A 16,918-nucleotide genomic window follows, 5' to 3' on the forward strand; every position below is an offset into this window, starting at 1 on the left:
ACTGCAGCCCAGTTGTTGATTCAGTAATAAGTCTGAGTTCACATGAAACATGAACGTGTTAGGAAAACATGTCTAGGACTCTAGCCAGGGAGTGACCATTCCAATGTTTGTACATGCTGGGCACAGGGGAAAAGCAAGCATTTCTACAAGACAACAGATGGAGAGCTTCCCAGGAATAAACTAGTTATTTCTTGGCAGCTGAGAAAGTATGTAGTGCACAAACTCTGCGCCCGGAGCTGAGAGAAATCACTTGAACCTCCTGACCTTTAGATTCTGGAAAAGGGATTCCCAGCTAGTCCTCAACTGAAAAACTTCACCATATGGGCCAAAGGCATCTAACCTCCAACCTCGGGGACTGAACTTCATCTTCTGGCTTTCCAATGGAAGTGTAGGGAATGCTGACTCTGGAACACCATCAAGTGCTGTAGAAGTTGGCCTGACTGCCACTTTAAATTCTGATTTTATTCTTCTCATCAGTATGGCAGAATGGGGACTGCCTGGCTCCAAATCTTAGCTCTCATGCTTATTAGGCACAATACATGGCTGTTTACTTAATCCTCTCTTTGACTTTTAAAATTTGTGCTTGGAAGGGCTGAAGGTAGGACTTAGCGGTTAAGGGGACACTGTACTCGCAGAGGACCTGAGTTGGTTTGTGATTGCCGGTAATTCCATCGGTAGGGGCTATGATATCCTCTTCTGGCCTCTGTGGGCATATGCACTTACATGCGTTCATATGCACACATGTAAAAATAAAATAAAACTTTTAAAAGTTGTGTTTCTATTTAAGGAAATCTTTAAAACGGCGATAATAATGGCATTGGTGCATACAAAGAACTAAGAGTGATACATTTGCAAGACATAAATTCTGTATGAAGACTTCTGCCAACACACTGAGCCCTGTCTTCCTCCCCCTTTACCCCACATACGTGCTCGGCCTCACCCTGCTTCTCCTCCTCCATTTGGCAAACAGTTCATTCTGTTTGGAACTCTGTCCCAATTGTCCCAGTTGTGCTTTGCTTCGTGAGTCTTTCTGAGGGGATTTCTGTAGTTGATGACTTTGATTTCTGTTTTCTGAATTTTTTTTTCTTGCAATAACTGAGTGGATGTGCTAACATTTTTTTTTTTATCCTGAGAAGTAGTCTCATCCATTCACTTGCCAGCTATGGAAACTAAGTTCCTAAAAGGGAACGTGACTCACCCAGGATCACACAAAGACAATGGCTAAACTAGAATAGAATCAAGACCCACTAATTATCAATATGAGGCTTACTCTATTCAATACACTGTCCAAGGTCATTGGCCTTGGGTACTGGTTTGATCCAAGTGCCCTCCAAACTCTTATTTCCCCACAGGAAGACTTGACAGTAGCAGGCTTTCTTGAACCACCAATCACTAAATCATAACACAGAGACTTATTATTAATATAATGCTTGGCCTTAGTTGAGGCTTGTTTTTAGCTAGATTAAAAAAAAAAACTTAAATCAACCCATTTCTATTGGTTAGAGGGCTACTTTTTAGCTTACATAGGCACAATGTATTTTCCAGGCATAGGCCTTTATTATGAAAGTCCGCTCAGCCTAAGCACCTTTCCCATGTTACAAGCCCTGTAGCTTAGCTTTTGTCTCCTATTCAGAAATATTTGCAACAAGGGTGGGGCAAGGCTGCATGGATTTGGAAATATGTGTCTCTAAACAAAATGGAAATGGTTAAGGTTCTTATTTTTCTTTTCCTATTTTGATAAAAACATAACTTTCAACACTCACAGAATGAATAAAACCAAGATTTACATTTCCACTATTCTTTTGTGACTGATTTCATACTTCTTTGATGAGACCAAACATTCTGAAAAGAATTAGAATTCTTCTATTATGGCTTCACCCCTCACTCTGTTTATGATATTGTGATCTAGCTTGGGAGGCTGTTCAAGCCTCCCTCAGTGTGACAGTTGATGTCCTGTTGCCTGCCGATCAAGAGGTAGGGTCTCAGCTCCAGCACCATGTCTGTCTTCACACCGCTGTGCTCCCCACCATGATGATAATGGACTGGACCTCTGAAACTGTAAGCCAGCCATCGCAATGAAATGTTTCCTTTATAAGAGTTGCCCTGGTTATGGTGTCTCTTCGCAGCAATAAAAACCCAAACTTGGACAAAATGGGAGAATACGTTTCTTTTGTTTTAAGCTAACAAGTTGATAATAATGTTACAGTATTTTGAGAAACTCATACAGTGTCCCTGTGTTGTTATCCAGGTCTCAGTTTCCTATGGCCTTCTTTCTATCTGGCCTCTCCATGACATTTTCCAATAATAGTCTCCTAGTTATTCAGTATTTGCTCTGGCCGTATTATAGGCATTTCACATGGTTTGCTGAATCCTCCAATCCTATTAAACTTAATTAATATTTTTCCTAATTTACAGAGAGAAACCTCAGTGTCTCTGGGTTAGATATGGAGTTTAATTTGCTTACCAACTAATGGCACTTTGGGACACTTACTGAGGGATATTTTCAAGAATGCTGGAGAGATGGGTCAATGGTTAAGAATACTGGCTGCTCTTCTAGAGGACATAGGTTTAATTCCCAGTACCCACATGGAGGCTTACAATGTCTATAATTCCAGTCCCAGAGGATTCCACATCCTTTTCTGGGGGTCCTGGCATGCATTTGATGCATAGACATGCATGTGGACAAAACCCTCAGATATACAACGAAATAAATTTACAAAATTATGCTGAACCCTAAACTTGCCCATAACTCCTCACCTACGCTCACGAGCAGCCCCAAGTAAACTTTATGTGTCAGAACAACACAAAAAATATAGAAGTAGGAGGGGCTTACTGGGGAGAAGGGACTCAGCCAGAGCAGAGGAGGATGACGGAGGGCAATGGGAAAGGGGAGTGGCCAGAACACATGATATACGTGTATGAAATCGTCAAAGAACAATAATGTTAAAAAGAATGCTGGGCCAAAGGAGGCCAAGCCTGCTTGCATTGTCCTCAGTAAACTGAGCAGTCTTTTCCCTCCGACGTTTTCAGCAAAGAAGAGGTGGGTGACCCTAGAATTGAGAAAAAGTGTATGTTAAAGCATCTCAAAGATTCGTTTAATCAAATCCTTCCTTTTATAAGCGTGGTTGCTGGGCCCAGAGGAGGGGAAAGACTCCTTTGCGTTGCGTAGATAGGTTGTGTGTGAATGCTACAGTTGTAATAAAGCCTGGATCTAACTTCAAATACAGGGTTGTAGCTGTAGCTCACTCCCACTGACCAAGATGGGTGTTGCTGTGACTAACGTGCTGACAAAATCTAGGACCTAGCAAGAAAAGTAGCGGGGGGGAAAAAAGTGGCCCAGATGTTCTCAAAGCAATAGTGCCAGGGTCTTCATTTTCACTCGGCCACTGCAGGGATACAGCCACTGAGATGGTTCAGGGTACTGGGACTGGCAAAGTTCTGGGTTTAGAGACTGAAAGGATCAAGATGTCAAGGCATCCTAGAGTGAAACAATGTCCGAACTTTATGAATTCCTAGAACAAAAGGGATTTCTGCAAACCTTAAGAGTGATGACTTTGGAAAATAATTCTAGAGTTTACTTATACAATCGGGGAAGTGGTTTGGGAAACCCTGTGTCTAATAATGGTCAAAGCTGAACATTTTTCATCCATCCATATAGATATCTTCTCAAATCTTGAGTCCCTGCTGGTCCCTTCTTAAAAGGGGGGGGGAATAAACTAGATAGCACCTGTAAAGTGCTCCTTGACGCTTTACAGCGCAGTAAGGGCTCAACAAACGGAAATTGGGACTGAGAAAAACCTCACTAACAGCAGCCACTATCCTTAAGACACGTTGAACTCCTCTCTCTAGAGTAGATATCCCGAGATGCTCTTTTGCCTGGGTTCCACTGCCCATTGCATCCTGGGTCTTGTAGTCAGGAAGTGAGTGGCTTATTGCCCTACGCGCAGGCGTCGTGGTGCATATCCCCGGAAGAACCAGCAGCGGCTCGGAGGATGAGCGGGTGGCGGTGGCTGCAGCTGCTGCGGCGGCACTGACAGGACACGAGCTCTATGCCTTTCCGGCTGCTCATCCCGCTCGGCCTCGTGTGCGTGCTCCTGCCCCTGCACCATGGTGCACCAGGCCCCGACGGCACCGCGCCCGACCCCGCCCACTACAGGTGAAGGGGGCCAGGCTCCTGCTCTCCACGCTGGGGAATGGCAAGCGCCCACCGGGCCCCTTCCCTTCCCTCCGCCCCAGGACCCCACCCTGACGTGCTCGGGTCCCGCTGCTGGGCACTCGGCAGAAATCACATGGTGGTTCCCACTCTCCGTCCTGTGCCTGGTCCTTTCTCCCGCCTGGTTATGGGTTCTGGCCCCCTACCTTATTTCTCATCCCTCGCACCAGGGAGCGAGTCAAGGCCATGTTCTACCACGCCTACGACAGTTACCTGGAAAATGCCTTTCCCTACGATGAGCTGAGACCTCTCACCTGTGACGGGCACGACACCTGGGGCAGGTAGAGCGAGCTTGAGGGCCAAGGGGGTTGGCTGGGGTCCTAGGAGGGCTGGTGGCTTCAAGGTCTCACTGATTTTGGAAAGTTTCCTGCCTGGGCTGATTCAACCCCTTCCCCTCAATCCAAACCAGCACTCTCAGAGTCTACACAGTTTTGACAGTACAAAAAAGTCTTGGCTTAATCTGGCAGGCCAGATCTCTGGGCTCACCCTCAGCAGGAACAGGCACCACATACGAAGACTTGGGGACACTTCTGGAGTCACAATATTTTGAAAGAACTCCCAAGAGTCAGAAAACTGAGCTCCTTCATTTTATAGGTGGACACCCAGGTCCAGGAGGGGGTGTTACTCTCCCCAAACGTAAGGTCCTCTGTAGTTGGTATTCTCTGTATGTCTTCACGCCACTGTTTCATGTCATTTCTATATTTTCTCACCTGCCCAGACTCAGCTCCTCCTACCACCATGCACACAAGTCACCTGACTCATTTCTTTTAGTAATTCTTGTATTGTCACAGTTCTCATTTTCACTAGAATAAAAACCCAGTTAAGAATCCTTGCATTAGCAGAAACTAACAGGGACGTGTTCAGTGTCATGCCATTTAATTCTCTTACTACTCTTGGGTATTAGGGCTATAATCCAGAGCGCTCTCTCTCTCTCTCTCTCTCTCTCTCTCTCTCTCTGTGTGTGTGTGTGTGTGTGTGTATGTGTGTTATGTGTGTGTTCTGTGTAGCTCACGCTGGCCTCAAACTCACTGCATAGCTGAGAATGACCTCGAACTCCTGGTGCTTCTGCCCCCCCCCAAGTGCTGAGAACACAGGTGTTCACCATCATTTCTGGGTTGTTATTCTTGTTTAACAAATATTTATAAATAATAGCATGCCAAGGACTAGACAAGTAAGCCAAGAACGTGTGCCTTTTTTTTTCTTTTTACTTTTTAGTTAGAACAAAAATACAAACAAATGGCTATTGAAGCAGGACAGAGTTGAGCTTGATGACTCATTACTTAGAATGTCGGCACTGCAACCTGTCCTGTATGCCATTCTCAAGTATTCTCAGCTTATACTATTATATAGGTGTGCAAAGATGTATTATTTGTTTATTGAGACAGGATCTTGCTACATACCATAGCCTGGTGTTAAATTCTCAGTCCTATATCAGCCTTACCAGTGCTGGGACTGCAGGTATATATCACACCTGGCTATTGTGTATCTTTGTTAAAAAAATTAAATTATTAAAGTTTAACTTTGTAAAAAACAAAAAAGGAGCTTATTATAAACTCCATATTAAAAAGAGCCTATTTTAAATGTATAGTAACCACTATCACAATTAGTGTATAGAATACTTTTTAAAAATTTTTATGTGCATTGGTGATTTGCCTGTATGTGTGTCTGTGTGAGGGTGCCAGATCCTGTAAGTGGAGTTATAGACAGTTGTGAGCTGCCATGTGGGTGCTGGGAATTGAACCCAGGTTCTCTGGAAGAGCTTTCTCTCCAGCCCTAGAATACTTCTTTACCCTAAAAAATTCCCAAGTACACCTTATAAATTATCTCTCTACTATTACTGGCCCTAACAGTAGCATATCTGCTTTCTGTCAGTATGGCTCTGTAAATCTTACTAATGGTATGTGTGTTTGTTTTGCATGAGTTTAGGTGCACCATATGTGTGCAAGAGCCTGTGGAGGGTCCTGGCTAGAGTCCCTGGAACTGCAGTTACCAGTAGTTGTGAGCCTCCATGTTGCTGTGGGAATCAAACTCAGGTCCTCTGCAAAAGCAATAAATGCTCTTAACCACTGAGCCATCTGTCCTGCCCATAATGTGGCTTTTCTTTTTTTTGAAGTACAGATGAAATCATGCTATGTGACTTACTTCACACATGGCGTTTTTCATTAAGCAGCATGATCTTATTAGTATGCAGAACTCTGATAACCATCTCTTAATAATGTCATAGATTTGTATTTGTGTCATAATTTGTTCGTCACTATTCAACTTATGACCAACCAGTAATTTCTTTCTAGTTTTTTGATGTTACAAGTAACACAGCCTTAAGCATTCTCTAACTTTTAATATATTATCATCTTGTACTGTCCCTCCATGGTAAGGAAGTATGCCAGGAAACATAGGTAAATGTTAATTACAGTTGGACTACATCATATAGTCAAAGGGCTCTGATTTTCCTCTCTGGTTTCCCTATTGTAACTATACATGGGATAGATAGGGACATCACTGGGCCTCATTTGAGTTTTGGGTGAATCTGATCTGGGAAGTTATGAATCTGGTGTTTGATGTTCTTACAAAGCAGTTGGGAATTTGTCTTTTTACAGTTTTTCTCTGACGCTAATTGATGCCCTGGACACCTTGCTGGTAAGTATCCTACTTCTTTCCCTCTCTATCATTGCCTAACCAACATCCTTCCTCTTTTGGGCAAAAAGTAAATTCCTCCCCTAGGTCTTTATCTCATGATTCTGAACCACCAGGCTCTGGTTGCCCAACTGCACAGGAGAGAATGCCAAGTTCCAAGAGAAAACCAACTTAGGCAGGTTCAGTCATTGAGCAAATATTTATAGAGGACCTGTGATAGACTTGCACTGCTCAGCGAGGGATACAAAGACTTTGACATCAGCCATGTGCAATGATAATGTGATAACAGCACTAGTTACTGTGTCATGTACATGGTTTGTGCTAAGGCCTTTATAGGTTCTATTAGTCGGTGTTTATCATTGCTATGGCCACACAAGAGAACAGTTTAAGAGAAGGAAGGATTTGCTTAGGCTCACGGTTTCAGAGGTTTTAGTACATGGTTGCCTTGCCCCCATATGCTTGGGCAATAATGTGGCAGACATGTTTCTTTGTTCATGATGGATAGGACACAGAGATCAGGACACAGAAGGGGACAGGGGCAAGGCACACCCCCCAGACCCTCTCCCAGTTACTTACTTCTTCCAGCCAAGCCCACTTAGTAAGGTTTCCCTATCCCCTCAAAAGTACTGCTACCTGCTGGGAACCTAGGCTTCCATACAGTTTGTTAGGATTACTTCTTATTCACATTACAGCACATACATTATCCCATGTAATCCTTCCAATAATTCCCGTGGTCTTATTATTTCCTATAGCTGGGAAATGTGATACTTAGAAAGCTGAAAACAGAACTCGGACTTAAACTTAATTTTATGTGCCTCAGTCCTTGATTGTTTGCATTCTGTGCACCACACACAGGGTTTTATTGTTTAGTCAGGCAATCCTCTTGCCTCAGCCTCCCAAGTGCTGAAATGATAAAGATTTACCACCATGCCTGGCCATTCCTCATTTTTATACATATACACTATGTAGATATGGTTTGTCTTGTAATTTTTTGTTTACTGTTAATTTGTATGCTCTTATCTATTCATCAAATAATATTGAGGACAACTATGCACCAAGCATAGTGCTAAACTTTGGAGTCAAAATGGTGAGTTTAAACAGAAATGACCTCTGCTTGCCTGGAGTTTGAGATGTTAGCACCAGAAACACACACAGAGTCAAAGGATGGTAATTATAGACTCAGACCAAAGCTTTGTATTGAAAAGGCCCTAACAAAAGAATGATCTGGCTAGGCATGGGGGTGTATGTACCCTTTAGTCCCAGCACTTGGAAGGAAGAGGCAGGCTGATCTCTGAGTTCAAGGCTAGCCTAGTCTATAGAGTGAGTTCCAGCCAGTCAGAGCTCTACAGAAGAAATCCTGTCTTCAAAAATAAAAGAAAAAAACCCAAAAGAAAAAAAGAAAAATTATGTGACCTAGACTGAGGAGCTGGGAGAAGCCCTGAGGCAGTGATGTGAAACTGGGTGGAATTTGAAGAAGCTGGAGGTACCTGGGAAACTGGCGGGAGAAGGATATTCCAGGCCAGTGCAAAGGCTTTGTGGCAGGAGAGACTGAAGCACTGAATGGAAGGGAGGTCAGTGTTGCTGGGAGTGGGGAGAGGACAAGTGACACGGGACCATGCGGGCTGTGGAGACTGCAGGCTCTTCAGCATGTATGCTCTTTCATTTGAGAGTACAGAAGAGCCGCTCGCATTTCTTAAGTATAAGGCAGGAAGTGATGAAATTTTTGCCATGTGAAGAAAGATTTGTATCCTCATTTAACAAACATTTGTCAAGTAATTGCTTCCCTGAACTGCTCCTGGCACTCTGGGGGAAATACAAGGATGAATGAGGACTCTGCCGTTGCAAAGGTCTTTTTGTCCTGTTTTGTTTTAATGTAGAAAGAAATAGAGACCCTAACAGTAGTGTGAATGGAGTTCTTAGCGGGTTCTTAAAGGAGGAAGAGAGAAGGAGAGGCATCATAGAGCAAGTGACAGTCACCAATGATGAGTTGGGTTCATAAATGGAAGACAAAGAGCGAGTGGCTTCTGATGGAGGAAACAGGAAACTTGAGAGGAATGGGCAGTTTTGCTGCAGATGAAGGTAGACTATAGTGAGGTGAACAGTGAGAGAGACAGACAGAAGGTAGGCTGGTTCCCAGCCCTAGAGAAGCTTGAGTTGGGATAGTCAGATATTGTTTGGGTTGCAAACAGAGGCTCATTGCTGCTGACTTAGGCAGGAAGACAAACTTACTGAGTCAGATAACTAGAAAGTCTAGATCAAGGATGGCCTTAGACCTGATTTAGACAGACAATGACGTCAATCGGAGTCTCCTTCCACCTTTTATCTCTGCCTTCTTGGCTGCTGTGTTCTCAGTCTTCATAAGCCGTAGATCAGTCTATTGCCTTTCTGATTACTCTCTAGCTTAGGAAACAGTTATGTTCAAAGAATCATCCTTTCCCATTAGTCCAAGTAGTAAGTCTTCATTGATCAGATTTGGATCACATATGTATTTCCAAACAGTCTCCCTGGGAAGGGATATGGTACCTTGGCTGGTCCCAGTGAAGTATGCACTCCACAGCTGGGGACATGGGATCACCCTCTCCTGAATTATAGGAATGATGTGGGAGGAAGAGTATTCAAGGGAAATTTGGGATGATATTAACTGAAAAAAATCAATATTATATATCAAACTAGACATGATGGCACAGCCCCAGGAACATCAGAAGTCCAAGTCCATTCTTGTCTTATATAGTGAGTTTGAGGCTAGCCTGGGCTGTATGAGAGGATAGCATGGGCTGTATGAGAACATCTCAAACAAACAAGCTTAGTCTTTCCCCCACCCTCTTTCTCTTCCTTACACCCTCTCTCTCCTTCCATGTATATATATCTATATATATGACACATGTGTGTATGTACACATATATATGTAGACACATATCTATAGCATTTGGCTGGTGATTTAAACAGATTTCTTTTCTTGAGTAAATGAAAAGAGAGGATGTGGCTTTGTAAGAAGTATGGTTTTTCCGCCTGCCACCGCCGGTCTTGTCCCGCTGCTGCGCCAGCCCCAAACAATACACTGAGACTCTGTATTAGATATAATTCTGTTGGCCCTGTTACTTGTTTCTTATCGGCTAGCTCTATCTTAAGTATTAACCCATTTCTGCTGATCTATGTATTTCTCTTACCAGGGAGCCGGCCGGCATACTGCTTTTTCCAGACTCTCCATCTTGACCCCTCCTTACTACTTCCTATTTCCTCCTTGTCTCCTAGTCCCTCCTATCTTCCCTTCCTATTGGCCAGCAGTGCTTTATTCATTAACCAGTATGAGAAACATATGCAGAATGACATCTCGCATCATGGCTTAGTTGATAGAATACTTGCCTTATGCATGAGACCATGGGTTCAGTCCCCACCAGTCTCAAATGGAGAAGAACCACGAAGCTGAATTAAAATATGACCCTTCCTTTAAGCATATAGTTTGGCGGCTGGAAAGATGGCTCAGTGGTTAAGAGCCCCATTCTCTTGCAGAGGACCTGGGTTTAGGTCTTAGCAGCCAAAGCTGTCTCCCAGCGCCCACATGGTGTCTCACAGCCATCTGTAACTCCAATGCTAGGAGATCTAAATCCCCACTTCTGACCTCCAAGGGCACCAAGTAAGAATGTGGCACACTTAGGTGGAGGCAAAACACTCAAACCCACATAATAAAACAAAGTTTTCAGAAAGGGAAAGAAAGGAAAAAGGAAGCCAAGAAGTAATTTTTTTCTAGCAATGAGCCAGCTACTCAACTATGCCACCAGAGACTTGGGCTCTTTGTAATGTCCTCCTCCCATCATTAGGCTTTTATTCTCATGCTTTTTGTACCCCATGGTGAAACATAGCTGTCACCCCTCCAGAAATCATGTCTGCTTTCAAGGCAGAAAAGCAGGGCCAGAGTAAAAGCCATGCTGACCGTGTCTGTTATTAAGAAAAGATTTGTTCCCAAAGGTATATGTCACAAGGATCACAGCATGGTAACATGGTGACCTTCTGAAGCAAAGGAAGCCAAGGGTGCTTGGGCTCTGTGGCAGGAGGCTTTGGGGTAAAGAAGATTGAGAAAGGGCAAACAGCTGATGTCTCCTACTGATCCCTGCTTTGTTTATCCGTATAAACATCCATGTAAATGGACCAGGAAATTGCTCACATAGGGGTTTCTGTGTGGTTGCTGTAACAGCATCTGAATTGCTTTCATGCCAAGGGGAGCTGTGTAGTCAGGGTTCTCTTTCATTCCAGATTTTGGGGAATACCTCTGAATTCCAAAGAGTGGTGGAGGTTCTCCAGGACAACGTGGACTTTGATATCGACGTGAATGCCTCTGTGTTGAAACCAACATCCGAGGTGAGGGCCACCTTCTAGGGCCTGTATGAGAGGAGATTGGAGTTGTCTCTGACAACCAGAATGGTAAATGAGGGCTTCAGGAGCCACCTTTTTCAGGGTACTGGTCCAGACTAGTGACAGGCCATGCTGTCCCTTCCCAGAGTGAATAATGTTTATTTGGTGTTGGAACAAGAAAAGTGTAACTGCTTCTGTGGAGGTTATTGTTACCTGGTAGAACCTTGTGGATGATGGAAATGGTTTTTTGGTTTGGTTTATTTTCTTGTATTATTTTTTGCTTTTTGAGACTTAGCTTCACAATGTAACTCTGGCTGGCCAGAAACTGGCTGCATAGACCAGGCTGACTCTGCCTCCCTAGTGTTGGGTTTAAAGGCATACACCACCACACCCCGATAATTTGGGTGGGTTTGTTGTTGTTGTTGTTTTTGTTTTGTCTTGGTTTTTTTTTTTTTTTTTTTTTTTTTTTGAGACATGGTCTCACCCTGTTGCCAAGTCCGGATTACAATTCACTTCATAGTTCAAACTGGCCTTAAAGTAAAAGCCATTCTCTCACTGAGATCACAGACGTGAGCTACCACACCCAGTTCCCATTTTCCTCTTATTAATGTTGAAGTTGTTCATGGTATAGTCTAAATTAGTTTCTCAGCAAATAGAACAAATAACTTATCAAAATTTATTTTCTTCCTAAATGATAGACACAATTCAGAGAATATCCTGACACATGTGTTATAGTTCCATGTTTTTAGTTCTTTATAGTTTAAGTTTACACATGTATTTAACACCTCTCTCTCTTTCCCTCTCTCTCTCTGTGTGTGTGTGTGTGTGTGTGTGTGTGTGTGTGTGTGTGTGTGCGCGTGTGTGTGTGTGTGTGTGTGTGTGCGCGCGCGCGCAAGTGTGCATGCATGTGTATAGCCAGAGGTTAGATCCTGGTATTATTTATCAGGAGCTATTCTGTGTTCTGAGACAGGGTTTCTCACTGGGACCTGGGGCTTGCTGACTAGGCAAGGCTGGCAGGCCCCTCAGCTCCAGCGATCTTCCTGTCTGCTTCCTCGGCACTGGGATTACAAGTGTGTGATTACAAGTGTGTGCCATCATACTCGATTTATTACATGAGTGTTAAGGATGGCATTCAGGTCCTCATACTTACAGGGCAAGCTCTTTATAAACTTTGCCATCTCCCCAGCCCCCTTACCACCGTCCTGAAAATCTTAGCTTTAGTGACTCAGGCCTGATTTTGTGCAACCCATCTTTTCTCTTTAGAATTTTCCTTTGTGTGGATATGTTCTTGGCAAACTTTCTCAGGCTTTGTTATCAAAGAATGCCTTTGTCTCACTTCCTTTGGTCTTTGGAAGATATTTTTTCTGCATGTATGGCTGTTATTAATGATTATTTTCTCTTACTTAGTCTATCAAAGAAAGTTTCCACTATTTCCTGCTTTCATTTTGTTAACAAATAATCGGTCAGTCTCATGGTCATTTCTTTGTAGATAAATCTGTTTTTGTTTTTTATTTTCATTATTCCTGTCCTTTTAAAATTATTTTTATTCTGGAAAATTTTAAGAGTCCATGACCATGAGAAGCTAGTACATTGAACTGAATGCAGCATCATCCATTATTACCCAGACAATAGATACTTTTAAAACATTTTATTTGGGGAGGAACTAAGTGAGAGAAAAGGATCTTATCTCTTTTTGATGTTCAACGTATACATTTTCAGTGTGTATATTAATGTATACCAATGTGGGTTTCTTTTTTATCTTGCTTGGGATTCTTGGATCTATTTTATTGATTTATTTTGGTTTCAGTAGATTCTTACCTTGTCCCCTAAATTGATCTTGTATCTAAGGAATATTTTGTATCTTTGTGTTATACTTTGGATAACTTTGGCTTTCTGTAAGTCTGCTATGTCTTTCATCAGATATAGTTTATATGCTACTAAATCATGTGATTTTCATTTAAATTACTGTGTTTTTATTTTTAGAAGTTCTGTTTGGTATTTTTGTAAACATGCCTGGTCAATCTTTTTTCACTCTTTTCCTTTCATTTCTTTAAGTATATTTCTCATAACTATTTTCCATTCTCTGAGTGAAAATGCCATCATCTGAAGTGGTGTGGTGCAGCTTTCTCTGTTGTTATTCACAAGCTTTGTTTCCACATGCTTCTTTGTGATTTAAAAGTCTTATTTGTATTATTTACTATAGGCTCACTTCACCAATTGGCTTCTTAGAGGCCTGGATGGGGTGGGGCTTTTTTTTTCTAGATACATTTTTATTGATTTCTGCCATGTGAGTTGAGGTACAAAACCAACACCCCTCTTTAAGATGGGGGTTTTATCTCTACTACTGCAAAACCCCAAACTGTGCAGCCTCCTAAATGCCCACTTTTATGCTAACATTTGAGGTTTTCTAGACCATTCAGTTCATGTGAATTCAGACTGTAAAATTTGTGGGTAGTCACTACCTCTTTGGGGATTTTGTTATCTTGCTCTTAAACCTGAGAATTGAGAAAGACCAGTTGTACAATTTTTGAGCCAAATTTGAAGCAAGCTTTAATTAAATACTGGCCAGAGTGATGAACTCTGGCCAGGACCATTTCAGGGGTTCCAGAAAATGGTGACTTGAGTCACATTTTGCAGAGGCCACCACCATACTTCCCACCAAGTTCAATCAGGTGCAAGCATATATCCTGATGTACTTGGTGCCTGTGTGCCTCCCACCTGTATCCAATCAGGGGTAAGCGTACATCCTGACATATTCCCTACCTTTGTACCTCCCACTTACGTGTGACCAAGCGCATCAGGTGCAGTCAGTCAAACGAACTTGCTTAGGGGGAGCAAAAACAAGTGGCATATTATCTCCCTTTAACAACAGCCTCCAGCGTTTCAGGAAGTAATGATGTCCTTGGGCAGGGGGCTTGCAGATCAGATCTCTTAGGCATGGATCTCTTAATTAAAACTTAGAATATAACTTTGGCTCCCACACAACCCCCTTACTTTTTCTTGGTTCCAATGTTTGAGGCCTGTAATTTTCCTAAAGCCCACTCATGGATGTATGCAAGGTCTTAATTCATTCTTATATAGGATATATAATTCTTTGTTGGCCCACTTCATGCAGAGACCTTTTATCAGAGGACTTGTTTGGCCCAGTCCTGTCTTTTTCTTGTTCCTCTTAACCAGGGGAAAGGGAAAGCCAAAGCTTAGGATCCCAGGTTATTTTTTATCAGAGGGTACTTCCTGGTATCTGGTCAGCCTTATTTCCAGGCACAGAATCTCTGTCTCCTTATATGTTCTGAATATCGTGTGATGAATCAGAACAAAAAGTAAGACGAAGGTAATGACAGCTGTCTTCTCACCCCTGACGTGCAGCAGTGACTGAAGAGTGAGGCACTGCAGTGAGCTGAGCTTCAGAATGGGACAGATGTCCTGCCACCCGTCACATAGGTGACCCAGGGAAAGCCACTTGCTTCTTGGAACCTTAAAGTTTGTATCTGCAGAGAGGGATGCAGTGCCTGAATCTTGGTCTGTACTGGGGGCTTCAAAGAGTGGCCATTGTTTTTACGACCCACCAAGGGAAAAAAATTGGGATTAAGGAGTGACCTTTGTTTGTTTTAGAACAGTGGTTCTCATCTCTTTCTTTTTTTGAAAAACATTTATTTATTATTTATACAGCATTCTGCCTGCATGTGTCCCCTTAGGCCAGATGAGGGCACTAGGTCTCATTACAGGTGGTTATGAGCCACTATGTGGATGTTGAGAATTGGAAGAGCAGCCCCTGCTCTTAACCTCTGAGCCATCCCTCCAGCCCTAGAACAGTGGTTCTCAGTCTGTATGTTGCAGCTCCTCTGGGGGGTCACATGTGAGAAATCCTGCATATCTGATATTCACAATATGATTCTTAACAGTAGCAAAATTACAGTTATAAAGTAACAGCGAAAGTAATTTTATGGTTGGGTCATCACATCATAAAGAACTATGTAAGGGTTGCAACATTAGGGAAGGTTAAGAACCACTGTTTTAGAATATTTTATTTTTTAAAGTTGTATTTATTTATTTATTGTATGGGTGTGGGTGAATGCACAGTGACATAGCATGTGTGTAGTCAGAGAACAACTTGGGGAAATTTAATTGTCTCTTTCCACTATGTGGGTCCTGGGGATGGAACTCACATCGTCATACTTGGCAGCAGATACCTTAACTCACTGAACTATCTCAATGGCCCTTTTTAATTTATTCTTTGATAATTTCATAAATGTATATAATGTACCTGGGTCATATCCGATTGAAATCTCTCTTCATACTGGCCTCCCAGTGCTTCCTTTCTCAAACTTTGTATCCAGTAAATGCTGCCTGCACATAGGTGTGGTCGTCCACTGGAGCATGGACAACCTACCAGTGGCCAAGCCCTAGCAGCTGCCCATTAATGGTTTGTCCGCTAGAGCTGGAGGCACATGAGCACCTGTCCCATTCATGCTGGAATGCTTGCTAGCCTGATCTTGTACAGGTAACCATAGCTGCTGAGTTCATGAGTGCAATGATCATGCCATATTCACAGCACTCCTCTCCATCCTCTGCCTCTTACATTCATCCCACTCCCTCTTCTGAGAGATTTCCTGACCTCGAGGAGGAAGTTTGGTATAGATATTCTGTTGCGGACTGGGCACTCAGTAGTCAGTTACTTTCCAGCACTTTGACCGACTGTGAATCTCTGCACCGAGAATAAGTGGAACATTACCATACTGACTGCTTTCAGAGAGGCTCCTTTTTGTAGCACTAATCTATGGGTACACAAGCAAATATTTAAGAGGCAGTTTGATGTGTCTGCTCATCAACCCAACAGTAGTAGGTTCCCCACTAGGAGCCTTTGACCTTCCCAAACATGGGGGAGTTTATATTACCAGACACAAATTCCCTCCCTTTGGAGCAAACCTCAGATCTAATCAGAAAATGACTGGTTACTCCACAACAGTCATGCCACTAGATGCACCTGTGGACTTACCTTGGTGGACAGGTCAGAATTGTAGCATTCAAGGTCCTCTGCTGGGTAAGTCTATTTTCTGTGGCTTGTGTAGCACCTTTTAGCACTATGAAAGCCAATAGAATTGTTTGTTTTTCAAGGCAGGATCTCACTGTATAGTCCCGGATGCCCTCAAATTCTGCCTCTACTTCCCAGGCACTGGGATTAGAGGTGTGTGTCACTTTGCCTTGGTGAGATGACTTTCACTAGCTCCTTCCTAGTGAGGCACTCTAGAGTGGCTAGTTCTAGTTTGCACAAGAGAAAAACTGGTAGGCCCCCTGACCTCTCGTGTTTTCTGCCATATTTAGTGGTAGGAGGACTCCTTTCTGCTCATCTGCTGTCAAAGAAGGCTGGTGTGGAAGTGGAAGCTGGATGGCCTTATTCTGGACCGCCTCCTCAGGATGGCTGAGGAAGCAGCCCGAAAAACTCCTCCCAGGTAAGAGCCAGGTAGAGGTGGGGCAGAGGTGAGGGGTAGGGGGGGTGGGATGGGATGGAGGTCCTGAAGATGACAATGACATCTCTTTTCCTCCTCCTCCTTCTCTTCCTTTGAGATAGGGTCTCACTATGTAGCTCTTGCTGCCCCCAGAACTTACTATGTAGTCAAGGCTCACCTTGAGCTTTTGGTAGTCCTGTCTCTGCCTTCCAAGTGCTGAGTTAACAGGTGTTTACCACACATCTGGCTCTAATCTACTTTTCTTGCTGAGATA

The 16,918-nt window shown here is 43.1% G+C and overlaps 1 protein-coding gene across 1 annotated transcript; it reads left to right on the forward strand.

Moving 5' to 3' along the window:
* The first annotated feature begins 3,948 nt into the window (after positions 1 to 3,948).
* LOC127225104 (ER degradation-enhancing alpha-mannosidase-like protein 2) lies at positions 3,949 to 16,585 on the forward strand. The gene is made up of 5 exons (XM_051188362.1): positions 3,949 to 4,156; positions 4,384 to 4,494; positions 6,811 to 6,850; positions 11,099 to 11,203; positions 16,520 to 16,585. The coding sequence occupies exons 1-5, from the start codon at positions 4,050 to 4,052 to the stop codon at positions 16,523 to 16,525; spliced, it is 369 nt and encodes a 122-aa protein (XP_051044319.1). The 5' UTR covers positions 3,949 to 4,049; the 3' UTR covers positions 16,526 to 16,585.
* Positions 16,586 to 16,918: the final 333 nt, after the last annotated feature.

The sequence above is a fragment of the Phodopus roborovskii genome, unplaced genomic scaffold (genome assembly GCF_943737965.1).
Source record: "Phodopus roborovskii unplaced genomic scaffold, PHOROB, whole genome shotgun sequence".
NCBI classification, from domain to species: Eukaryota; Metazoa; Chordata; class Mammalia; order Rodentia; family Cricetidae; genus Phodopus; species Phodopus roborovskii.